The sequence below is a fragment of the Gobius niger genome (assembly GCF_951799975.1).
Source record: "Gobius niger genome assembly, chromosome: 13".
NCBI lineage: Eukaryota > Metazoa > Chordata > Actinopteri > Gobiiformes > Gobiidae > Gobius > Gobius niger.
The window spans coordinates 5351543-5378424 of record NC_136864.1 but is presented as its reverse complement, the minus strand read 5'-3'; the positions used below and the strand labels follow the sequence as shown (position 1 = coordinate 5378424).

General features: G+C 41.4%; 2 protein-coding genes across 2 annotated transcripts in view; both read left to right on the top strand.

Annotated features, from left to right (window-relative positions):
• The window catches only part of copa (COPI coat complex subunit alpha), a 198761-nt gene extending 175936 nt beyond the window's left edge, over positions 1-22825 (top strand). The window contains exon 31 of the mRNA XM_079569681.1: positions 22816-22825. The gene's annotated coding sequence lies outside the window, so the exon portion shown is untranslated. The remainder of the gene's footprint in view (positions 1-22815) is intronic.
• tesk2 (testis associated actin remodelling kinase 2) overlaps positions 1-26882 on the top strand; it is a 77288-nt gene that overhangs the window by 10025 nt on the left and 40381 nt on the right. The window contains exons 2-4 of the mRNA XM_079569763.1: positions 2781-3100; positions 4955-5074; positions 19433-19554. Of these exons, the coding sequence (XP_079425889.1) occupies positions 2990-3100; positions 4955-5074; positions 19433-19554 (353 nt within the window). The 5' untranslated portion in view covers positions 2781-2989. The remainder of the gene's footprint in view (positions 1-2780; positions 3101-4954; positions 5075-19432; positions 19555-26882) is intronic.

Here is a 26882-nt window from a genome sequence, read left to right as displayed (position 1 = left end):
TGCAGGCTCTATATTAAGCTAAACACGAATTTTTGAGTGACAGGATTTTGGAGGCAGTTGTGCTGAACAAGTCTGGGCTCATTCTACACATTAGGACATGGTTGGAAAAATACATAATTTTAACATTTTTAAACTCTGTATAGTCCCTTTAATAAGTGATGTATTACCACTATTCATCATGAACAATTCATTGTTAATAACTACTTAGCTACTATAGTTAATGTCTAACTCATAATGAATAGTTCTTCACATACTTCACTTTTTCATTGTTACGTAACTATTAAAGCAGTACTAAGTAACTCATGCCCCTAGAGGCCATAAGCGCCACTGCAGGAGTTGTAGCAAGTTGCCATTTTTTTGACTTATTAAGTGTCCGTGACAGTAAATACTACGCTGACAGAAAAGACAAACGGAGAGAGGGATATTGTACATCCAATTACACAATGGAGATATTTTTTTTCACTCAAACTTGGCTGTAAATACTGTTTAAGTGGTGCTAGCGCTCCTTTAGCTTTGCCGTTCGCCTGCTAGCTTCTTCTTCGTGATTCCATTAGTGTGTATTGGTGCCTCCGGTTCGGTGGCAGTCAAGTTGCAAGCGTGGTTTTCTGGCCAGAGACACCAGGGGGAGATGAAAGACCCCCCAATCATCCCTTTAACACTCGTATTACCCCCAGAGGGACTACGGAAAGGATTTATTAAAGTACTTTACTAATGAACCAGTCACTCATTCACACACCAGCGTCTTGCTAAGTAAAATTAAATGAAAAATGAAGGTTAAATAAAGTGTAGTTATCATAAAGCGTCACTGCAGACCTTTTGGCTTCTTGTTATACGGATAACATTGCGCAAACAGAAATGTGGCAAGGTAAAGTTATACAGGTTTTATATTTATATTTCACAGGAATGAACCCTGACTATAAATGGCAGTGAATATTATTGTAGCCCCCTGAATATTCTGATCTAAAGGCCGTTTTGTCGCCGCGTGTTGTTCCTCCGACTTCCTCCCGTCTTTGAGTCCTGCTGGCTTTGTTTTGGTCCGGGCCAGAGACCTGGGCTTGAACTGTTCTTTGGCGGGACTCCAGAGATCAACAATCAGAGGCGAAGAGGCCAGAGCTGCATCTCTCCCACTCTGCTGTCGCCAGGAGCTGTTTAATAACGCTTGAAACGATCGCACTTCCTGATAACACAATCCAAGGAATCACTGCTGCTCAGGGATTGTTACACCTTGGACATGCGGAGCTAAAACTTCGATCAGAGCCACCGGGGAGAGTAATGGGTTAGTCCTGGTGCCTGGGTTTGTACCTGTTTCAGAGCGTGGTGTCCTGCATTGGTCATCCTCTCCACCTCCTCCTTCCACCTGTGCAGCTCCCTCCGCTCCGTCTGCTCCACAACCGTCTTTCACCATCTTCTTGGAAAAGCGTAACAGGCTCATCCGCCTTATTCTCCAGTGAAGGAGAATTAGTCAGAACAACAGCAGGGGTAGAAGAGTTGTGTGGCTTAGCTGCGAGTAGGGCTGGGCCTAGGCTTAAATAAAGGGTTATGTGATCTTAAAGGGACTATACAGAGTTTAAAAATGTCAAAATTATGTATTTTCCTCCCTCTACATGTTCCAACAATGTCCTAATGTGTAGAATGAGCTCAGACCTGTTCACCACAACTGCCTCTAAAATCCTGCACTGTTACTCAAAAAGGTGTTACCAAAGTGCCGTCATGCACGGGCTTAATATAGAAGATGCAGTTACACGTATGACCTGGTGGCAGTAGTGAATATAAAATGTCCAACTTGCATCTAGCCCCTTTAATGGGCCTAATTGTAGCTACATTATGAAATATTAAAGGTGGGGGTATTATGCAAAATCGACTTTTTCAAGCTTTACATCATTATATTATTATGTCATTCCCTCATTAAAAACGTGCCTGAAGTGTTGCCTTGGCACATTCACGTATTTTTGAGTAATCTGTAAAAACTCTGATGGCGGCCATTTTAGGGACAGGTTTGCCTGAGTCCTCCTAGGAACGCCCCCACCTCCTGGAGACGCCTCCGAGCTTTCGTCACCAGCCGAGTAACCAACCACTGCTCCTCAGCAGAACCCCCTCCCCACTGATGCCACAGACAGTGTGTGGAGGGGGCGTGTCGGAAAGAGTCAGAGGTTCTTAAAGAGACAGAGGCCTATTTCAAGACATTCACTACAGCCATTTTGAGAGAGACATTTTATACAAGGCAGTTATTCTAATTTACTGCATTGACAGACCAACAGAAGGTTTGGTCATCATTGTAGTGTGATATAGACTGGTGCTATGTGACTGAAAAAAGCATAATACCCCCTCTTTAATATAGAAGGTGCAGTTACACGTATGACCTGAGGTGGCAGTAGTGAGTATAAAATGGCCAACTTGCATCTAGCCCCTTTAATGAACCTAATTGTAGCTACATTATGAAATATTAATGAGCAGGACTCTGAGCAGTTTCATTCATATGAATGATCAAGAGACTTTTTAAAGTTTATTTCAAATAAAATCGATTAAAACTGAGTAAAAAAATTGAGATTTTATTTTTTTGGCCATATCGTCCAGCCCTAGCTGCGAGTCTTGTCCGGATACCTCCTCGCTTGTCCCTGGCTTGTTTCCTGTAGCGCCCATATTTACAGCACTAGTTGTCTGTTCATTAATGTGCATTGTCCCATTGAAGTAAATGAATAAAGAAATTGAAATAATATTGTTTACAAATGACTTAACAGTTCATACATTTCAACTTTATATTTTCTCTCTTCTTTCTCCAGGTCAAAGGATAAACTCTGCGTCTCCCTCGTCTGAACAATGTAAACATTTCAAATCCGCCATGCAGAGAACACCGGACCTAAACCAGTGCGCCCCCTCCTCCCGCCCGGACGCTGCGATCCCCCAGGTGCAGTGAAGGCATCGCCGTCCTGAGCCGGGCCCCTGTCATGTGGCTTCATCACAGAGGAGCAAAGCCATTCACAGAAACGCCATGGACCGAAACAAACGCAACTCCATCGCCTCCTTCCCCACCCGGCCGGACGCAGAGCAGCGGGACGCCCTCGCTGGGTTAGCCCCGGGGGACGTGGGGGCGGCGCCGCAGGTGAGGGGAACACTGGTACCACGTAACATTACACCTGTGAAAAACAGCAGGGCTGGGACGGTCCTCCAAAAAAGTCACTGAAGAACGTCAAAAACGAGCCGGAAAAGGAACGTTAAAAAAAGTGGCAAAAACTCAACAGAAAAAAACCTACGAAAACACGACAAAACCGGTTCAAAAATGTGACAAAAACATGGAAAATATTGAAAAAAAAATTCATGTCCCACTGAAAAAGGTTCTGCGACCCACTTTTGGGTCCCGACCCACCAGTTGAGAATCACTGTTTAACGTTCCATACTTTAGGTGTGATATTCTCCCTGGGCATTTTTAAAATACTGACACTATTTCTTGCATTTTTAGAGTACTGTAAAAGGAATTTGATCTATTTTTTGCATAATAAGAAGAGTTTCTCAAAATCATCTTGAGGGCCAGAGTTTCTGTGCTGGAGGGCCGGATTTGGACCGCAGGCCTGATGTTGCCTACCCCTGGACTATACGAAGTTTGAAAATGTTCAAATTAACTTGGACCGGTTCACCACAACTGCCTCTAAAATCCTGCACTGCCCCTCAAAAAGTTCGGGTCTGAAGTGCCGTCATGCACGAGCTTAATATAGAAGCTGCAGTTACATGTAAGACCTGAGGTGGCAGCAGTGAGTAAGTGAGTGCAAGTAATAACTTGCATCTAGTTCCTTTAAAGGGGCTGGATGCAAGTAGGCCATTTTATACTTTTAATTTTTACATTTTTAACCTCCGTATAGTCCCTTTTAAAGAGACTAGATGCAAGTTTGTGATTTTATACTCACTATTGCCACCTCAGGTCTTACATGTAACTGCAGCTTCTATATTTAGCTCGTTCATGACGGCACTTCAGACCCGAACTTTTTGAGTGGTTCAGTTGTGATGAACAGGTCTGAGCTCATTCTACACATTAGGACATGGCTGGAACATGTAGGGCAGGGGTAGGCAACTTCAGGCCCAGGTGCCAAATCCGGCCCTCCAGCACAGAACCTCTGGCCCTCAAGCTGATTTTTAGAAATATTAATATGCAAATAAGAGATCACATACCTGTTGAAGTACTCTTAAAATGTGAGAAATAGTGTCAGTATTTTAAAAATGTCCTGTCAGAACATCCTGCTTGGTCATATATAATGATAAACAGTGATTCTCTACTGGTGGGCCAGGACCCAAAAGTGGGTCATGGAACCATTTTCAGTGGGTCAAGAGTCTAAAGGGAACTATTATTCAATATTTTCCATCTGAAAATGCATGGAAACAGTAACTGTGTCTGTTAAAATTAATGTTATTGGGTTGTTTTGATCATAATTAAATGGAAATCTTCTTCTTGTTCAACAAAAACTTGCGAGGAAAATGCAATCTTTTTTACGATGTATGACAAATTACAGTTTTGTTTGGGTCCTCGGCTTGTCATCTGAGGGTAATGGTTGGTCTCAAAGCCCTGCCAATTGGGAACCACTGATATAAAACATTGGCATTTGCAGAAAATAGTTCTTTAATTTAGGCTACAATGTTGAGATTCGGCCCTTGGGTGTTTTGGCAATGATGAAAATTGTCCCTCCACGACGCAAACTTGCCCACCCCTGATGTAGGGGGAGGAAAATACTTACTTTTAACATTTTTAAACTCTCCCTAGTCCCTTTAAGTAACGTAAACTTTACCCATTTTACCAATTGCATGCATTTTACATTCAGTCATTCATTCATAACTACAACTGCTGTGGCTTCAGGACTCCTAAACCTCAAAGACCCGTCACACAGGTCGCATTAACATTCTGGAGAAGAACACTTGATGAAACATCGTGTTTAGGCCTCATGTTGATGCCCCTGTGCTCTGTCGGCAGGTGGGCCGGGTGTGGCCGTCCTCGTACCGCGCCCTCATCAGCGCCTTCTCGTGTCTGACTCGACTCGACGACTTCAGCTGCGAGTGGATCGGCTCCGGCTTCTTCTCCGATGTTTACAAGGTACGACGCCAGAGAGATGAGTCCAAATCCATTACGACTGCATTAGCCGGAGACTCGAGTGAAGCCGTTTAAATCTGGTATTGTCGGGTCTGGAGGAAGTGGATGGAGATGATTCTTGTGGGTGTCAAAGTGAATAGTGTCTGTCCGGAGGGGGAGGAGGGAGAGAAATGAGGTTAATGAACCGCTTTGAAAAACTTGACCCCGAAATGCCACAGAGCCTGAACTCGGGCGACTCTCTGAACCCGCTCAACTCATGAGCTTTGGAAAATACTCCTGCAGTTACTTCCTGAATCAGTAGTTAATATTTACAGACTCAGCATCTACAAAGTTCCCCTTCGCAGCTTTGATAACGAAGCTGCTGTCATGGCTTTTGTCACGTTTGCAAATCACTGGTGAATTTTACAAGTTGATGTGAAAGCAGATGGATTCATGGGGGAAATATAGACGAATAAAGGTCACACAGAGGTAATATCTGTGGCTTTAAAAGTAGGGCTTTGGAGATGTTTTGGGAAATATCTCATAAAATAGACTTAAGGTTCAGTAGCTTCAGAAAGCTCGGTTCTTGTCTTTCATATGAGAGGAGCTAAACCTGTGCTTCTGTCCCATGTGCGGTTTAGCACATTTTCTCTAGTTTGGCTTTACCCCAATCCAAAAGCTTCTGGAAAAAAGGTGAGAAAATAGCGACAGAACTGAGACGAAAACAATGATGAAGATGTGACAAAAAAGTGAGAAAACTTAGACAAAAAATTTACAAAAAAATGAAGAAAAAGTGGCAAAAATATAAAAAAAATAGACGAAAAAATGATGAAAAAATGCAAAACAAATTACAAAAAATTGATGAAAAAATGATGAAAAAGTGGCAAAAATGTCACAAAAAAATTGACAAAAAAATAACCAAAAATGACCAAAAAAAATGACAAAAAATTGACAAAAAAATGATGAACATGTGACAAAAAAACAAATTTACTATTTGACAAAAAAATTTCAAAAAAGTTACAAAAGTTAGTTGAAACCCACCCCCCCAAAAAAAAAGAATGGAAAAAAAATCTGATGACATGAGGAAAAAGATCCATTTAGATGAGTTTTGTAGATCTTAGCTTTCAAATGAGTTACACTGGCCTACAGGATTTGGGTACTAAACTGGAGAAAATGCTCTCGGTTCAGGCGGGAGTTAAGAGGTTAAAAAACTTCCTCATGTAGCAGCAAGTCAAACCGAATGCTTATGCCCAGATATTATGTTTTAAATGCCACACGTGCACACAAAAAACAGGCAGTTCTTAAGATTTGACTAAACCCCTTCACAATTCCAGCCAAAACTGCTGGTCAGTGTGTTTTATAACTTTTTTTGGTTTTTGGTCAATTTTCAATGACCATACGCAGAAAAAATAGCCAAACAATGTGATTATTTTTGCCCTTTTTAAGGAACAGGCTGCGTAGGAGTAGACAGAGCGGCCATTAAGATTCACACAGGACTCGGGACATTTTCTATGAATGGGGCTGAATAGGTATAATTAATTAATCTATCTCTAATTATTATATCTACGGCGCTGATGTGTTGACGGTCCACAGAGATCCTCTCTGCAGCGAGACGAGGGCTCACTCTGTGACTAGCCAATTAGGACGCAGAACATAATGGTCTTCATACGCTGTAAAAAAGCTGCAAAATTGTACTAAAAATAAATCCGAAAAGGTGAGTTATAGCGAGAGACCACTGTAGAGCAGGTTATGTTTAGAACGTGACCGACTGAGGGACCGCTTTAGTGCACTTGTCCAAGCATCCTTTGAATACAGCCTTAGTTCTTACACTAAAGAGGCGATGAGGTCATTTCCATACAAGTCAGAGGAGATGAGGCTGAGATCAATGAGGGCACATGCTTTTGATCAGTCGTCCGAGAGAACAATAAAGAAATCTTAAAGTGGTTGTGTTTTGAATCTCTCTTCACTAGTTTGGCTTCATCTGTGTGGGTGAATCTCATCCTGTTGTTTATTGACATCTTTTTAAACATGAAAACGCTACGCTGGTGATGAACACGGCCATTAGATATTTTTACAAAAGCACTCACCCCTGAAGTCTGAGGTCATCGAGGTCATGGGGGCGATAAACACGGTTGTTCATTCATATAATTGACACGTCAGTCAGCCTTAGACTTTATCCACTAAACATGTTAATTCATGGCATATAAACTTAAAGGTACGGTATGTAAGGCAGAGGAGGTGTTCATGAATCCACTGAGAGCCTCCGATAAACAAATGTATCATGTAGAATTAAAAGTAATGTTTTAGTAACTGGAGACGTCGACAGATCTGAGAACTGGGCCAAAGAAAGAGTGACATTGAGCAGAAATGACAGAGCAGAACTCCCCATAGCCGAGAGTGCGGAGCCGTATGAGGAGAAGGTGTAGGTCACTGAGTGCAGGGCTGTAAATTAGCACAGTTAGCCATTATTAGCAACTCCTGCGTAATTATTGACCTGTCTCTTGTTACTGCCACAAACAAAACACAGCCAGGCATTTATTACTACTTTGCAAACATTGACATAAAACAGATCAATGGAGGAAATTGTGGAAATGAAATGAAATCAATTGCACACAATCTGAACAAAACAGTTAAATTAGATTTTTAAAAATTTCAGCAATGAAATTAGCTTTGGACAATAATTTTAGTATTTTTGGTGAACTTCTGGATAAAAAAAAGAGCAATGTCTTTATTTCGAGCAGAATTTAGATTTAATTACTGCTAATCAGAGATGCACCGACCCAGCTTTTTTTTGCTTCCGATACCGATACCGATACTGGGGGTTTGAATATCTGCCGATATGAAAACGTGAATGGTCTCTTTTCTCCATTTTGAGTTTCATATAGTCTTATCTTTTCTTGCAAACGAGATGTTACAGATCAATTAAAAACATTAACCAAGGATCACTGGACGTTTCTACACTAATAATCCTTGGGTATTGACAGACTTTTAATACAAGCAACTCATATAAAATGATCTGATCCTGACAACTTTATCATTAGAAATATGTTATGAGTTTTTCTTTAGCAGCATTTCATGAACTAAAATACAAACACTTGGTCACTCCATGAGTGGATACTTTAGGTATTTCTATCATAGTTCCAGACCCAGCTTTGATTAGTGGCTGTTAGCATTAGCATGCTCCCGCTAGCTTTAGCATGCTGTTGATAGCCGCGGCAAGAATACATTTGTGGAGGTTAAAACTAACTCAGTGATTGAAGTCTCCAGGTTCAAAATGAGGGCCAGCATGTTAGGGCTGGGCGATATATCGATATTTAAAGAGGGGGTATTATGCTTTTTTCAGCCACATAGCACCAGTCTATGGCACACTACAATGATGACGAAACCTTCTGTTGGTCTGTAAATGCAGTAAATTAGAATAACTGCCTTGTATAAAATTGCTCTTTCAAAATGGCGGTAGCGAAAGACTTGAAATAGGCCCCTGTCTCTTTAAGAACCTCTGACCCTTTCCGACACGCCCCCTCCACACGCTGTCTGTGGCATCACAACAACACTGCGCTCGTTGTCTCAACTGTATTGAAACTACGATCGGTGCATTTTAATTTTTATTGTTGGAAAGGAGCTACTGTTTATCACTTTGTGAACAATGGCCACACAGGATATTATTTGGAGACAAACCTTCCACACCGGACGCTTGGAAGGGGCTCTTGCCTGAAAAATAACTGCTGTTTGGAGGCTATCTCTTTGCATCTGCCATGCCCTATGGATCTCTAACTATACCCCCATGGACGACACCAGGATCTGCAGGAGCCCATACGATTCAAAACACGGACATTATCTGTGCAGGTGGACAGTGGTTTTTCGAGGTTACCCGTTAGCTTGTTATAATCGACTACAGCTCATTGTTGATGAAAAGTCTGCAATAAACCACAAATGTGTAAAGCCAGGCTCATTGTGTGATCATCGTAAAGGCTGCTTCAAGTAGTTGCCTGCTTTATTGACGTTATTTGTGCATAATATGCTGCCTGTTTTCAATGAATGTTGTGAAGGTGAAGGTTGTTAGCTTGTCGTGGCTAATAGTGCCTTAGCTCCGGGAGAAAACCACTCGGCTACGACTCACTGTAGATGAAATGTGAGCAATAAACTACAAAATCAACAAGCCAGGCTCCGTGTGTGATCATCATAAAGGCTGCTTCAAGCAGTTGCCTGTTTTAGTGACGTTTTCAATGCATAATATGCTGCTTGTATTCAGTGAATTTTCCCGTTAGCTTGTCGCGGCTAGCTTGTTAGCTCCGGGAGAAAGCCACTCGGCTATGACCCATTGTAGATGAAATGTGAGCAATAAACTTCCAAATCAACAAGCCTGGCTCCGTGTGTGATCATTGTTAAACGGTTCTTTATGTGTGTGGTGGTTTTATTGACTTTATGTGTGCATATTTCTCGTTTTCACGTGATGGCTCGAGGTTTAGCTTAGCATTAGCTTTCTCCGGAGGCTCTGTGCATCATCAAGGCCCAGCGCAGAACCAGACACTGAAATAAACGTTCTTGTCACCGGTTTTAATCCTGGGTGTTTAGGTAACAGAAACACTGATGTGTGTCTTTGTAAAAGTCTGCTGTGGCTCCGGTTCACAACACATGAAGCTAATCCTCCATGATGACTCTGTTTACATCTTAGGGCTAGACACTGCGGGGAGGGGGTTCTGCTGAGGAGCAGTGGTTGGTTACTCGGCTGGTGACGAAAGGTTGGAGGCGTATCCTGGAGGTCGGAGGCGTTTCCTGAAGGAATCAGGCGTTTTATCCCTAAAATGGCTGCCATCGGAGTTTTTACAGATTACTCGAAAATACGTGAATGTGCTAAGGCAACACTTCAGGCATGTTTTTAATGAGGGAATGACTTAATAACATGATGTAAAGCTTGAAAAAGTCGATTTTGCATAATACCCCCCCTTTAAGATATATCGATATATATTTACTGAGAAATGGAATTAGACCATATCACGTATGTCAATATAGTTCAAGTTTGCGCTGTAACACTTATTTTATAGGCTATTTGTATTTAAGATTTTGTTTTTTATTCAAATGTGCACCTTACAGAGCTTTGATATACAGTGTTTATGTTTACATTTTATAGAGAGTTTTCAATAAAACTACTTGTACTTTTTTTATTTTTTATTTTTTAATTTATTTATTTGAGCATACATTTTGCTCAAAAGGAGTAGGCTGAAGCAAAAGCTTATGAGCGCCTACCCCCAACTCAAAATGATAAAACTTTTCATTTCTCATGACTTTGACTTAACATTTAATTTCTCAGTTCTCACGGAAATAATATCAGGATGTATATCGTATATCGATATTGCTGGGTTGCAGGTGCTAGAATATGATGATGTCATCGGACCCAGTGGGGGCAATAGCCAGTTTTTCCTATTAACAGCATTACACTTTCACAAGTCGTAGCTAAAAAGAAAATATATGAATTAAAAATGATCATTAATATCAGTCACTGGGTCCATGATCTCTCTGTACAAGACCAAAAATTTCCTCAAAAACAAAATATTTATTCCTCTATATAGTAGTATAGGCCTTGAGAACGCTGTGATGTCACCTGCAACCCAGCAATTCAACCTAAATATATCGGGATTTGACTTTTGGTCCACATTCAATCCAGATTTATTTTGTGAAAATTGTGTTTTTAGAACGTTGAGTTCAGTATTGGATTTTTGCCTCTGATACCCGATATTGTCAGCTCCGATATCCGATACATCGTTGCGTCCCTACTGCTAGAATCAAATGTAATGCTCTGTGAAAAGGCCTAAGTCATTTACTCTAATGCTTTTTAATCTCTTACCACCCGCCTAAACCAAATGCATTCTGTCTTCTTTGGCTATTATACAGGCCTGTGTAACCTAATTTGAAAGCTAAGACCCACAAAACTGATATTTTTCCTCGTGTTGTTGCTGTGTTGTGTCACCTTTTGTATGTTTTTTCTTTCTTTCTTTTTTTCCATTTTTGTTGATTTTTTGTTGAATTTTTGTTGAATTTTTGTTGAATTTTTGTCACATTTTTTTGTCACATTTTTGTAGAATTTTTATTGAATTTTTGTCACATTTTTGTTGAATTTTTGTTGAATTTTTGTCACATTTTTGTTGAATTTTTGCTGAATTTTTGTCACATTTTTGTCACATTTTTGTTGCGTTTACATCCTTGTTTTCTTCTCATTATTTGTGGCTATTTTGGTGCTTTTTTCCCCAAGAAGCTTTTGATTAGGGTAAAGCCAAACTGGAGAAAATGGGATCCGTTCAGGTGGGAGTTAAGAGGTTAATGTACATCCTGCTGACTGTAACTAAACAATGACATTTCTGTTCATGGCCATTTAAAGGGTTTCTTATAGAGCTGTAGAGTTACAATGTAGCATCAAAAACAAACCTGGAGCTGTGTTTCGACTCTGCAGCGCACCTTTGAGTAATCTTTGAATCTTCCCCAGTGGCTGTTCTAGCTCTAGCTGCAAAAAACATTGTACCGCCTCTTTAAGAAAGTAAAACGTGCACAAATATAGTAAAAGGGAATCAGCATTAAAGGCATCACGTCTGACTTGTTGCTATATGTAGACTCCCTGTTATGGCACATTTTAATAGTATCTTTAATGTTCAGTCTCTGGTTTGTTGCTGATGTTGCACTGACTCGTGTGATCTGGAAAAAGGGGCTCGAACACGGATGGGGGTTGTGCGTGAGTGAGTGAAGAGTTGGGGGTCGGAGTGAGACATTCGGGGCCGTGGGGGGAGGAGAGTCCGACGGTCCGACCATCTGTTATTACTGCTGCCCCTCCCTCGCTGCCCAATCTGAGGAGGAGGGAGGGGGGGAGGGGGGGCAGCACCCACAGCTTTGAACTTGACCCAGGCCATTATCTGCATGAAAGAGGAAGAGCGGAGAGAGAAGAGGGGAAGTGCTGTGTCAAATATGATCCGAGCCGCGCGAGGTTCGACATAATGTGTCCTATTGTGGCTTCGGCGATGGGAGGAATGTGTGTTTGAAGAGAAGGGAAAATGGTTTTATCAACTAATCATAGCGTAAAGTGATGAACCATCGCTGGGTTTTATTACCAAGGATTAACAATGGGACTTTTTGACATCAAAGTCTTTACAATCTGGTTATGAAATAGTGGATATCGAGCAGAAATGTTTGAATGTCGTTTCCCAAATCAAAAACATTGGTGGAGGTAGGGCTGTGCAATTAATCGAAATTCGATTACGATTTCAATTATTACACTAGACGATCACAAAAATAGCATAATCGAGAACAAACGATTATTAAGGATGCCCTCCCGCTCGTCCATCCAAAGCGCAAAAAATCCGTCCTGCGCGGTTTGTGTGATGCGTCTGATCAGCTGAAATACCAGCGCAGCTTGACAGAACTGTAAATGATATCGTACTAATATTTTTTATACCTAACTCTTGAGATAACGCCACTGTTAAGAGCTCACCTTGTGCTGAAAGGAGAACAGCTGTTTAGAAGCCTCGACATCCTTTGCTCAGGCACTCGTTTTGTTTAGTAGAAAAGTCTAAAACTCTTCTTCAGGAGCAGATCAACGGAGCTCAAACAAACTCTTATTATTTCATGCTGCTGAGATGATTGTTTCTGTTCCCTTCGCATTTCACGAACATTAGCGCTATGTGATGATGTCATCAGGCCGCTCTGTTGGACAGGTGTGACGGCTGGCCAGCAGGGGGCAGGTGTCCCTATAGGATTAGTTTAGAAACGTGAGCATATTTAAAAAAAAAAAAATGCTTTTTTTGTCCAAAGAAAATGAAATCCATAGTTGCTTTTTAAAATAATAATAAAAATTAATAGATAAAATAAAGATTTTTTTTTAAGGCAACAACTAATCGTTTGAATAATCATGATTTCAATTATTACGAAAATAATCGTGATTATTTTTTTTATATAATCGAGCAGCCCTAGGTGGAGATGTGTTTCAAGCATTTGTCATGACGGCTATTACCGGTAGTCATTTTTTGTTAAAAGGAGCCACTGAAATGAGCCCCTACATCTCAACCAACCAATCCAGTACTTTACCAACTGTGCATCCTTTTTGAGACCTTAAGTTATTAAAAAGCTTTGTTTTTTTTCCCCCCAAAAAATTCAAACTCTTACTAGTAAGTGTGTTCGTAAATATGATAGGACAGCGGGAGGCCCTTTTCACGGTGACGTCGCGCCTCCGTCTTTTTCTTGGGGCACTTCAACTGCTGCTAAGAATATGGAAATAGTTTTTAAGCTTCTCTACACAAGTACATACATTTTTATAACTGTATGAACTGGGGTCCCACTATTGTAGCTATAACAGCAACTTTCTTGACCTCCCTGACCGGTGATTGCATTACAGTAGACTGTCCTTGCACGTACTAACTCAGACAATGGCAGCAGCGAGGACCATGACACTCGTCTCACCTTTCCTCTTGTAGGACGACTTCCATCTCAAAGTTCTCCAGCAGCTGCAGTGCGTCCTGGTCTGAACCAAAACCGACATTGGTGTCTTTGAGGAACGTGTCTTGGACGTGGGATGGTTATTTTGCATAAAAATAGCTGAGTGTAAAGTGCTCCTTCGCCTGCGCTCTTCGATGTGAAGCAGAACTTGAACAATCATAAAAACCAACTCAGTTCTCAGGCGTCGATGCTGTTTCTGATTCTGTAAACACAGTTTGCGCGTTTGACGTCAGAGCAGATTTTGTCGTTGGCAGTGACGTTCAGCTCAAAACTCCAGCTATTTATATCCACACGCTTCACTTTGCACAGAGGTTTTAGAAACATTCGTTTTTGGACAGAAATCTGTAGTTTGGTGTGAACGATTGGCCAAATCGTAGGTAAATATCTTTGTTTTATGAAGTGCACTGCTAAGTGTGGACAAGACCTGAGAACATTTGAAACTGTCTGTAGGAAATGAAAGCTTCACCGACACTTCTGTGTTTAAAAGTTTCTGTGGATGTTTGTGCCTTGAAGCTAATGGCTTGAGTCTGACGTGCATGTTTGTGCACTGCTATAAGGGAAGTATATATATACGGAGTTTAAAAATGTCAAAATGAAGTATTATCCTCCCCCTACATGTTCCAGCCATGTCCTAATGTGTAGAATGAGCTCAGACCTGTTCACCTCAACTGCCTCTAAAATCCTGCACTGTCACTCAAAAAGTTTTACTTCGGGTCTGAAGTGCCGTCATGCACGAGCTTAATATAGAAGGTTCAGTTACACGTATGACCTGAGGTGGCAGTAGTGAGTATACAATTGCTAACTTGCATCCAGCCCCTTTTTTACCTCAGATATTCATTTGGATTTGGACCAGAAGTAGGGATGTGCTGACCCAGAATACAGGATTTCTCCGTCTTCTCGGTTTTGTAAGTGTAAAAAAATTGAACAACTGTTGTGACACATGAATAAAGCTGATACCATTAAAGCACAATCCAAAACCGGAACTGTTAAATGACCTTAGTTGACTCATTTATGACCTTTCCCTCGTGGCGCACCGTGCAAAAAATGCCTCCTCCTGTCGTAAATTCTCTTCTCTCATTAATGCACTTACTCTGTGTCTAATCCATTGGAGTTTTCCGTGCTTCTCTTGTTTCCCGTTGAAATCGATCTCGCGCGGTTTAAGCGGCGGTTCAGCGACGGATGAAAGGCTCATTGTCGGAATGATCTGAAGCCGCGCGCCGCTGAAACTAAATATGTAATTCCATTGTGCTCCGAGTCCAGGCAAGTCTCACGACGGCGTCCACTGATCTCAGCGGCGCTAATTGACTTCCAGCGTTTGTCATTGGCAAAGCGGTGCCGTGGAAAGTCGGTGGAACGCAGTGTTAGTCTTTTAACCCCTTAACTCCCACCTGAACCGAGCACATTTTCTCCAGTTTGGCTTTACCCCAGTCCAAAAGCTTCTGGAAAAAAGCTGTGAAAATAGCAACAAAACTGAGACGAAAACAATGATGGAAATGTGACAAAAAAGTGAGAAAACATTGACAAAAAAGTGACGAAAAATGTATGAAAAAGTGGCAAAAATGTCACAAAAATGTCATAAGAAATTGACAAAAAATGGACGAAAAAATGACAAAAATGTGACAAAAAAATTACAAAAGTATGAAAAAAATGTGATACAAATTTGACCAAAAAATGACAAAAAATTGACAAAAATGTGACCAACAAAAGACAAAAATGTAATAAAAAATGGACGAAAAAATGACAAAAAATTGACAATAAAATGACAAAAATGTGATAAAAAATGACCAAAAAGTTACAAAAATGAGTTGAATTTCCAACAAAAAAATGATGGGAAAAAAATCTGATGACGTGAGGAAAAAGATCCTCTCGGTTCAGGCGGGAGTTAAGGTTAAAGGGATAATACGGAGTTTAAAAATGTTAGTATTTTCCTTAATTCGGGTCTGAAGTGCCGTGATGCACTAGCTTAATATAGACGGTGCAGTTACACGTATGACCTGAGGTGGCAGTAGTGAGTATGAAATGGCTAACTTGCATCTAGCCTCTTTAATAACATGTTTTCATTTAGTTTTTGCCTTTTGATGAAAATGTGCTTTAATTTTCGTCGATATTTAGTCAAATAATTTCTCAACGCTCATTTTTTGTAGATTTCCAAGGATTTTCCAAAACATCTCGATTGTAAAGACGATGTGTTGGGATTCTCGTGTTACACATTAGTGCTGTAATCGCGGTGGTTAAACGGGGTTGAGCTCATGTCTTAAAGTGGAGCTTTCAGGAAACGACTGCAGGTCGACGGATGAGTCACACGGTTTTATTTTATGTGTCTCTGTGGTTTACAGGTTAGAACTCGTAAGGCTCTTTCTACGTATCTACATTCTGACCGAAACCACGTCTGTACAAACTGCAGCATGTTTTAGTTTAATGGGCTCAGTAAGTGTAGAACAGCAAAGAATAGGGGATTACATTACTATGTCTACTACCACCTATAGCACTTTTTCTAAAACCTATACAAGTACGAGTAGTTTGATTTAAGTACTTACCGATACCGAATACCGATACGAGTACAAGGCATTTTCTTCAGCATACTTTTTGAAGTGAACAGACGGTTTATAAACTGACTTTTTACTCATTTACATTTCCGTGAGTAAAGTAGGCGACACTTTTAAGAGAAGCTACATCAGAATTGAACAGATACCATTTTATTTTTAGTTCATCCATCCGTCCATTTTCTTCCGCTTTATCCGGGGCGGGGTCGCGGGGGCAACAGTCTCAGCAGAGATGCCCAGACTTCCCGATCCACACACACCTCCTCCAGCTGTTCTGGGGGGACCCCGAGGCGACACCAGGCCAGCTCGGAGACATAGTCCCACCAGCGTGTCCTGGGTCTTCCCCGAGGCCTTGTCCCACTAGGACATGCCTGGAACACCTCCCGCGGGAGGCGACCAGGAGGCATCCGGAACAGATGCCCGAGCCACCTCAGCTGGCTCCTTTCGACGTGAAGGAGCAGCGACTCTACTCCGAGCTCCTCCCGGGTAACTGAGCTCCTCACCCGATCTCGGAGGGTGCGCCCAGCCACCCTGCGAAGGAAACTCATTTCGGCCGCTTGTATTCGCGATCTTGTCCTTTCGGTCATGACCCAAATCTCATGACCATAGGTGAGGGCGGGAACGTAGATCGATCGGTAAATCGAGAGCTTTGCCCCCGACTCAGCTCCCTCTTCACCACGACAGACCGATACAGCGACCGCATCACTGCTGACGCTGCACTGATCCGTCTGTCGATCTCACGACATCATATTTTTAATTCAGTATTATTTCAATTTTTATTGCACTGTCCATCATAGACAGAACAGCTCATGTCCAAAAGCTCCTAAATGCTTGTGCTTTATTCATTCATCTATTTTTATTTAACAATAGTATTGAGATTTTACTTAAATGGTCAGCATTTTGATTGTTCTGCTGCAGCTCATTTTCGGTCAATCTGGACATGCTGTATCTCATTCATTTAGATTTTCTGAGGACTTTTTAGTCGCTGGGTTAGTTTTTCAGATGAAAAAGCCCCTGGGCATAAAATGCTGTAAGAATCACCAGAACTGTTACCCCCGAGTTAGCGGCTAGCTAGCAACGTTAGCCTGTATCTTGTAAACACTGCAGCACTAACAACATTTAGCTCTGGTTAAATCCAGCATCGGTTGGTATCGGTTTTCTGGTATCAGGACCTTATTAATGAGTACGAGTATGAGTACAAGCATGTGGTATCGGCCCAATACCCGATTCTGGTATCGGTGCATCCCTACACTATTTTTAAGGCATATTGGCCAGACCCGGGCAGTTGTTCAGGGGTTCGCTCACTGATTCAAAGGTCGAGATTTCTCTTTCTTCCCACGGGTTTTTTGAGTTTTTCATCTCCGTGCAGGAAGGCCTAATGCACGGTGTACATTGCATGAGTTTTTTGTTTTATGAAATAATTAAATCTCATCTCTCGTCTCCACTGTGTGACGGTTCAAAGAGAGAACCGTAGTTATGACCAAAGTTTTGTCGCAGCAGTTTTAGGAGCAAAGCTGAGGCAAGTGCTGCTAGTTATTCTTGTAAAAAGTGAAATGGGGACCTGTTCATGCCTGGATTCTGTTGCTCATGACTCCGGGGCGGTGCAGCGGGCTCTGATGGTGTATTTTGTTGACAAGATGCTTGACAGAGATCCTATTTGCAGCAAGAGGCTCACTCTGCGACTGCGACGGTTCTATTTCGTGTCCAAACAATCTTCTGTCGTGCTTTGAGCTGTAGATTGAGTTACTTATGTCTCGCTTCCGTCAGAAACGTCTTCTCAATCTTGTCACAAAATCTTGCCACATTAGAAACTCCTCACTGCCCAACCCAGTCCAGTCATTTTGAAATGTTTGCACCCTCATAACCTCTTACCACCCGCCTAAACCGAATGCATGCTGTCCTCTTTGGCTATAGGCCGCTGTGTAACACCTCATTTGAAAGCTAAGACCCGCAAAACTTATCTTTTTCCTCGCGTTGTTGCTGTGTTGTGTTTGTCACATTTTTGTTGAGTTTTTGTCACTTTTTGGTTGAGTTTTTGTCACATTTTTGTTGAGTTTTTGGCACTTTTTGGTTGAGTTTTTGTCACATTTTTGTTGAATTTTTGTCACTTTTTGGTTGAATTTTTGTCACATTTTTGTTGAATTTTTGGCCCTTTTTGGTTGAGTTTTTGTCACATTTTTGTTGAATTTTTGTCACATATTTGTAGAATTTTTGTCACTTTTTGGTTGAATTTTTGGCACATTTTTGTTGAATTTTTGTAAAATTTTTGTTTTTTTTTGTTGCGTTTACATCCTTGTTTTCTTCTCATTTCTCTGTGGCTGTTTTGGTGCTTTTTTCCCAGGAAGCTTTTTGACTGGGGTAAAGCCAAACTGGAGAAAATGTGACCCGTTCAGGTGGGAGTTAAGAGGTTAATAACTTAATAAACACTGGGTTGATGGATCCGTTCTTCATATCCCCGTTCCCTCCTCTGTTTGCGCCACTGTACAACAATGCCATGGAAAATGTCACCCACGTGTGGCAGAAACAGCCATTGATTGTTTGGCAGCTGGACATTTCCAAGTCATGAGCGTCCGACAGCGCTGACCTCATTACACTCGCCCTCAAAATGTTATGGTTCAGACGTCCTCCCAGTGCACGGGGTCGGGGTAGGATTCATTACGGTTCATAAATATTAGGGATACACACTTCTACATTTGCCTGGAGTGTTGTGATGATGAACCAGGGTTGATGTTTCAGTTTTGTTTTAGCCTTGATTTGTACTAAAATTTCATAGTTTGTGGACTAAATCTAAGACTCTTTAAGTCAACTTTACGGACATATTATTCAATTATTTAAAGGACACAGATTTGTTCCAAAGTTAAAGGGAAAGAAAAGGTTTTTGCCATGTTACAATGTTGTTCACTCATCAATAACCAGGGTAACAGCGCGGCATTAAAAAGCAATAAGTAATTAAATGGATTGTGCCAAAATCAAGGCCTTAAAGGTCATGAAAAAGCATTAGATTGGATTCAAATTGGCATTAAAACTAAAGTTCTTTGAAAATTCTGACATCCCTCAACACTTTTGACCAAAATTCTGGCCTAAAACATGTTCAGTTGCAGTTTTGGCTGAAATTTACCAAATGTTTTGCTCGTTTTGTCCAATTCTCTTTCCTCTGTTTGGTGAAATCTTTGCAAAAAGGACATTTAATCTGAATCATCAAAACATTACTTGTATAACTTAAATATGTGGCGTTTTACCTTTTTAACACAAACACATTTCTGTCAAATTGTACCAAATGAACAACTGGCTAATCCTCGAGCTATTGTATTTTTATTTATTTCATAATGTTGACTCGTGAATGTTGTTTGTTGTGCTGCAGGTGCGTCACCGAGCCTCCGATCAGGTGATGGCTCTGAAGATGAACAAACTGAGCAGTAACAGAGCCAACATGCTGCGAGAGGTGCAGCTCATGAACCGTCTGTCCCACCCCTGCATCCTCAGGTCAGTTTTTCTACTTTAACAAGTCTGTGGTGGACTTTTAGTAGGGCTGGACAATATGGCAAAAAAAATGCCTCCCTACAGTTCCTTTTAACACACAAAAATATTCCATTGTCTCGTCCAAACTCCAAAACTAGGTGCTGTTTCTGCCAAAGACGCCTGTAAACCTGACTATTATAAAGCACCATGAGATTGAGCAAAGTAGGGATTGCAATTTTTAGTAAATTTCAATTTAATTGAAGCCCTAACATCTAGTACTACTTTGATCTGTGTGCTGAGTTGGCTTTTTGAACCCTCTTCTTACACTTAAATGCAAAATCAGCTTTTGACCTTGGAATTACATTGGGCCTCATGCATGAGCCCATCTTGCGCAGAAATGTGTTCTTAAAGGGACTATGCGGAGGTTAAAAATGTTAAAGTGATGTATTTTCCTCCCCCTACATATTCCTCCATGTCCTAATGTGTAGAATGCGCTCAGACCTGTTCACCACAACTGCCTCTAAAATCCTACACTGTCACTCAAAAAGGTGTTACTTCAGGTCCGAAGTGCCGTCATGCACGAGCTTAATATAGAAGGTGCAGTTACACGTATGACCTGAGGTGGCAGTAGTGAGTATAAGATGGCTAACTTGCATCTAGCCTCTTTCAAGCCTCTTACACAGATTTGTGGTATTCACAAAATGAGTTCTAAGATGGGAGACAGTTCTTCTGGAAGAACAAACTTCTTGCATCTTATGAAGTATGAGTAGGCGAATAGTAAAGCACTACTATTCTCCACAAACTTCATGAATGTTCACAATGAGGCCCTTTGTTCACTTGTTAAAAACATACTTTCTGCAGCGTATAGTTTCATTCACGTTTCATTTGATATATCCTCTTCACAATCTGGATTTCCTGGATTTTTCTGCATCAGAGAGTCAATTCAGAACTGTCTTCCACTTTTCTAAATTCAACACTGAGTAGTCGAATCTGAGCTGATCGAAACTCTCTCTCACTTTGATCAAACTTTAAAATATCAATCCTGAAGTTCCCAAAAGAATGTTTTCAAACCTAATTTAATCCCTAAATCCAGTTGTTGCAGCCGCGGTCGTCTTTATTCCCCGTTTCCTGGTTCCAGTCTTCAAAGCGCAGCTACAGTAATCTCATTGCATAACCGTATTCAAAAGCTTGTTATGTGTCTGTTCATAACGAGGGGCTTTTTGAAGGTGGCCGTCATGACTTGGCCGAGCTTTGTTTCCATAAAAGTACAATCGGATTATCACCGGAGCTTTACAATCTGGGTTATTGAGAGTCGCTAATTAGTAGATAGACTCAAGCATCGAATGGCATGAATTCAACTTTTTTCTACTTAAGTCAATAGAGTAGATGCACTTTACAACACTTTTGACAACACTTATTTCATTATAATGCCACCAATCGACTATATTTGCTTGATATCTTCGGTGAAAATACAAAAATTGCGCTCCAAACAACAAAAAGCAGGCTATGTTGAAAATTTGTCTTCAGTTTCTCATCACTTTTCTCTCAAAAGCCCAATTTCTATTACAAGCAGCACTGACGGCGGTGCACCGATGGCCTCACATTCGCTCCTTGTGTTCTTCTTTAAGCATTACAGGCTCTCACAGGACAAACTACAAACTTTATTAACCCCATCGGGAGCTAAACAAAGCTTGTGTCTCGAGAGAAAGAGATATAGCTACAGGCGGTCCCGCTGTGGCCCGGGTCGGCACTCGCTCGGCTGTAATTGCGGAAACGTGACCAAAACAAAAGCACATGTTCATCCCCGACTCCCCCACAACCTCTCCCCCTCCCCGCGGAGTCTGGTTGGAGGAAAAGGCTGTTGAACGTAACACTCCACCCCAAGTACTCCCCACTTTAAAGCACTAAGTCAACATGTTTTTGTAATTATAGTCTGCGTTTAGAAAGATCAGGCCCTCAGCTATTGGCAAAATGTGTGATGTTTCGCAACATTGAGTGCCAAAAACGTTAATAAATACACCTTCTGTGTGATTTTGGTAGATCTGTGATGAACAGAAGTGAAATAAATGATGATCAAAAACTGAAAAGTTATGATCTGGACATTTCATATATTATTGAGTTTCTTTTCTTTCTTTTTTGTCTAAGGGGGCGTGGTGTTGCGTAGCGAACAACTGTAAACCCGACACTTCTTTCTCGCTCTCTAGAGCGCGTTTGAGTTAAAATCGGTCCAAGGACGGCTGAGAAACATCCTGTTAAAGTCTTCAATCCAGAACCAGGCTGTTTAAATGCACATCGATAACACGCAGTATTTCAAAACAGTCAACAATGTTATTGTTGAAAATTGACTTGAAATGGAGATATTTAGTCCCATAACGTTAGTGTCTGTCCTGAGAGGAGAGAGTTGGAGAGAGGAGTTAATCAGAAAGGAGAGCGTTGCATAAAACACACAACATCTCCATTTGTAGAAAAAAATACATGATTTTGATCAGAGCTAACCTCTGTTTTGCTTAGATTTCTCAGGAACCGAGGCACGTAGAATTAAACTGTTTTCACCTAAGGAGAGCTTAGAGTCTCAGCTTTCAAACGAGCCATAACATGTGTCCATGGCTATAACGAATACACTGTGGTGCTACAAATATCATGAAAAATGGTCTGGATACATGTGTTAATTTCAATAACATTACTGGCCTGTTATTGCTTTATTGGCTTATTCCATTTAAAAGTGTCCTATATAAATAAAGATCTTCTTCTTCTTCTTCTTCTAAAGGGAGATCTAAGTAGAGATTTGACTTCCTCAGTGGTTTCGTGGTCGTGACCCGCTTCCTTCGGCCCTGCTGCAGAACTGTGTCAGACGTGGAGCTCGTGAACAATAGATTTTCTCCTCCAGCGGCTCCAGAGTCTGCAGCCGCCTCTTCAGCCCGAGGCAGAGTCTGCGGTGCTGGAGCTGCCGGGTATCCACAGACAATCGGGAATCCAGAGCAAAATAATCTATTCTTTGAGTAAAAAAAAATCTAAATCAGTGGTTCTTTTCAGCTCTGGGGCACCTTCACCCGTGCAGACTCTGAATGCTTTTATCAATGTTGTTTTGCTTAAGTTAATCACACTTCTTCAGGTCAACACTATGTTATTGTTGTAGCCGCTCTCCTGTTAATATCACACACAGAGATTCCACTCCTCCTCCTCCTCCTCAGACAGAACCGCCTTTGTTTGGCCTTGTGTTTCTGTGTTTCTGTGTTGTGGTGTTTGCGAGCCGCTCTGAGCAGATCTTTTATTTCGCCGAGCTCCGAACACGACCCACGGCTTCGACCTCGGCTTCTGCCCCGAGTCGTTTTTTGCAAGTGCCAGGCGTTTCTGCGAGTTGACACAGCGCGCGGTCCAGATTTGGTTACACAAATATTGCCAGGAAGAGCTGAGAGACATCTGGGAATGGAAAGTCTAACTGGTTTTACACAGGTGTCTGAACATACTGTTTAGATTTAGTTTTGTGTATGTTTTATGCACATTTAAAATCACTGAGGTTTTCCATCATTACACTTTTATATGCACAAAGTCGACAACAAAAATACAATTCGATTAATTGCACAGTCCTATTTTTAAAGAAGGGTCGTAGTTTTTCTCTCGTCAAACACAGACCTGGGGCTGTGTTTATCTGTATAGCACATTTAAAAACAGCACAGCAAGAAAGCCCTGGGTTTGATTCCCACCTGGATGGGGCCTTTCTGCGGAGCGTGCATGTTCTCCCCATGTCTGCGTAGGTTTCCTCCAGGTTCTCTGCTTTCCCCTACCATTAAAACATGTACAATTGGTGAATCTTCCACTCAAATGATGGGTCAAATGCAGAGACACATTTCTCTATGGCAGGGGTGGCCAACCAGTCGGAGACCAAGAGCCGAAATTTTCAACCTTGATACTGTGAAGAGCCACAAAGGCACCGACCATTAGCGAGATCCCGGGGCGGTACTTTATTGTGATTAAATAGAATGTGACCGTTTTATTTTATCACAATAAACTATAACTTTATGCCTTTTTCTTTTTTTTTTTTTTTAATAATTGTGTTAGATTGAATGGTTTTACTCCTCAACAAGATTGAAATACATGTATATTAAATGACATTTTGTGTTTCCTGTTCTGACTGAGACAGAATTAGATTATTATTATTATTATTATTATTATTATTTTTTTTTTTTAATGCTGGGGTGTGTTTGTATGTGGGGCGCTGCCCACTGAGCCCCCTTCTCTGATTCGCCCCTGGCCTGTGCGCTCAGTGCCTGCAGCTTTGTCCTGACTGGACTGTGCAAAGAACGCACTCTAGGCTGCACAAAGTTCATAAACTTTAATCAGGAGCCTCTGGAGGATCTGAGAGTCTGTTTTAAGTTGCATCTGTTACAGTTATAGCACGTGTGAAAGAAAAGTCATGACTTTGCGTATTTCCGCGTTGCGATGTCGCGCTTCGCATCATACGCTTAAGAGCTCCACTTTTTTCCATTTCCTAATTTTGATCTTTTTCTGTGAATATGTGGCCAAATTACATCAAATAAAGAGTAGCTGATCAGAAATCTGAAAAGCACAGAAGCTAATCCTAGTGCCACGATCTGCCTGCCTGTTGTTTAACCTACATCCCGCTTTGAGTGAGGCTGCACGGGCTCCTTTTACACACCGCCTCGAAAAGGAGGGAGATACAGACTCTCATTCATGTGTAGAGATGGAAACAGGGTCTGTAGGACGATGGTTGGATTTTTGGTCAAAGACTGTTACAGTTTATGGGAAATATTTACCAATTATTTAGCAAAGAGCCGCATTGTATTAAACATCTCCAATCATGCAAAGAGCCGCACTCTGATTGGCCAAGAGCCGCATGCGGCTCGAGAGCCGCGGGTTGGCCACCCCTGCTCTATGGGGACAATAAAGTACACCTTAACCCAGGGTTTCTGCGGGGCGTTAAAAAGCAGTACTGTGTATGAATTGTGTCAAAATCAAGACCTTAAAGGGACTATACAGAATTTAAAAATGTAAACATGTATTTTCCTCCCCCTACATGTTCCAGCCATGTCATAATGTGTAGAAGCTGTTCACCACAACCGCCTCTAAAATCCTGCACTGTCACTAAAAAGGTTGTTACTTCGGGTCCGAATTGCCGTCATTCACGAGCGTAATATAGAAGGTGCAGTTACACATATGACCTGAGGTGGCAGTAGTGAGTATAAAATGGCCAACTTGCATCTAGCCCCTTTAAAGGAACAGGCCACCGTTTTTCCATACTGAGATCTGTTCTTACCTGAACTTAGACCAGTTCATGCTCCCGTTTGGAGCTATAGGAATACATTGGGAGAGGCCAAATGCTGACAACATCTTTGGTCGTTTTGCGTGACTGAGTGCACACACAAAGACCAGACACTTCAGGCAGGTACACATCAACTCGTCTAAGCTCAAGCAAGAACATATCTCAGTATGGAAAAACGGTAGCCTGTTCCTTTAATGTCATTAAAAAGCATGAAGTCTTAATTTGTTTGAAAATTATGAGAATTTTTCCTGTATACAGTCATGAAAAACACCAAAATCATTAACCTTAAACATGTTCAGCTGCAGTTTGGGTGAAAATGAAACCACTTTTTTTTTTTTGCGCTGAAGTTTCCTGTTTTGCCCAATTCTCCTTCCTCTGTTTGATATGTTTGCAAATCCTATATGCTATGATTTCTTTTTTTTTTCTGCATTCGTGGCATTAAAGCTGTACTAAGTCACTCATGCCCCTAGAGGCCATAAGCGCCACTGCAGGTGTTGTAGCAAGTTAAGATTTTTTACTAATTAATTGTCCGTGAAAGTAAATACTACACTGACAGATAAGACAAAGGGACAGAGGGATATTGTACATCCAATCACACAATGGAGATCATTTTTGTAAATACTGTTTAAGCGAAGCTAGCCCGCAGTTAGATTTTCCCGTTAGCCTGTTCGTGTTCGCTTCTTCTTCGTGATTCCATTAGTGTGTATTGGTGACTCTGACCCGGTGACAGTCAAGTTGCAAGTGTGGTTTCCTGTCCAGAGACACCAGGGGGATGAAAGACCCTCCAATCATCCCATTAACACTTATATTACCCCCACAGGGACTACGGAAAGGATTCATTAAGGTTAGCAAGTCACTTAGTTCTGCTTTAAAGCATTAAATTTGATTTGCTTCTGCCTGTATAAACCTTACCTTCATTTGACCAAAGTGCTTCACAATAACAACTCGTCACATAGTAATAAAAGATGAACAGACCAAGATTTTTGGATCATCTCCTGTGGCTGTTCTCATCACCGCGGCGACATCACCCGTAAAACTCCTCCTCTTCCCAAAAAGCTCCCCCTGAGGTCCTACGAATCCAGGAAATGCTTTCCTCATCGTCCCGTCGCCAAGTTCCAGACACGCTGTGCCCCTTGTTTATTTATTGAAACAGCTGCGCAGCAAAGGGGAGCGAGAGGGGTCGGGAGTAGTTTCATCTGATTAACGAGCAAAGTGTAAGACAGTGATCGAGATGTGTTTGAGGTTATTACCAGATACCAAAGCATAATACCTGCTCTTTATCGTCATTTTGATACAGTTCGTTGAAAAAGACATAGATTTTTATTTCATTCATTTTTCCCCATTGTGTGATTTCGATCCACATTCAGCCTCCTTTTTTTTTTACCTCCTGCAGGTTTGGAATAAGTAAATATGCACAGTCGAACTTCCACAGACCAGATGTCGGGCAGAAATTGCGGGATCGAGGCAGGAATGTGGGTAAATAGAGGACTTTTATCGCCGCGTTCTTCCCGGGAGCTTGCCTGATCTTGCCCGCGGATTCCTGACTTGGATGTTGCCCTCGCTGACATTGAACTGGTCTAAAGACAGGATGGGTCTTGTATTTTTGTTGAAAGGGGGACTTGCAGATATAGACACCGTGAAAACTGAATCCCCAGGCTGTTCGTAGAGTTCGGGGAAGCAGATGGAAGCAGGAAAATCTACGGCTGTTAATGGGGCTAAAGAAGACTTAAAGAAGGCGTCGAATACCTCTGAGTGCAGCCCTGTTCTCCATAATGAGGATTTGCAGTGATTTATAAAGAAAATGCAGTTTAACTCTGCACAGGACAAGCTCTTCATTGTAGTAATGTTCATAAAAGCCACGTTTAACCTCTTAACTCCCACCTGAACCGAGAGGATCTTTTTCCTCACGTCATCAAATTTTTTTTCCATCATTTTTTTCTTTGTTGGGTATTCAATTTGTTTTTTGTCACATTTTGTCACATTTTTTCGTCAAGTTTTTCGTCAAGTTTTTTTAATCAAATTTTTGTCATTTTTTGGTCACATTTTTGTAATTTTTTGGGCACATTTTTAT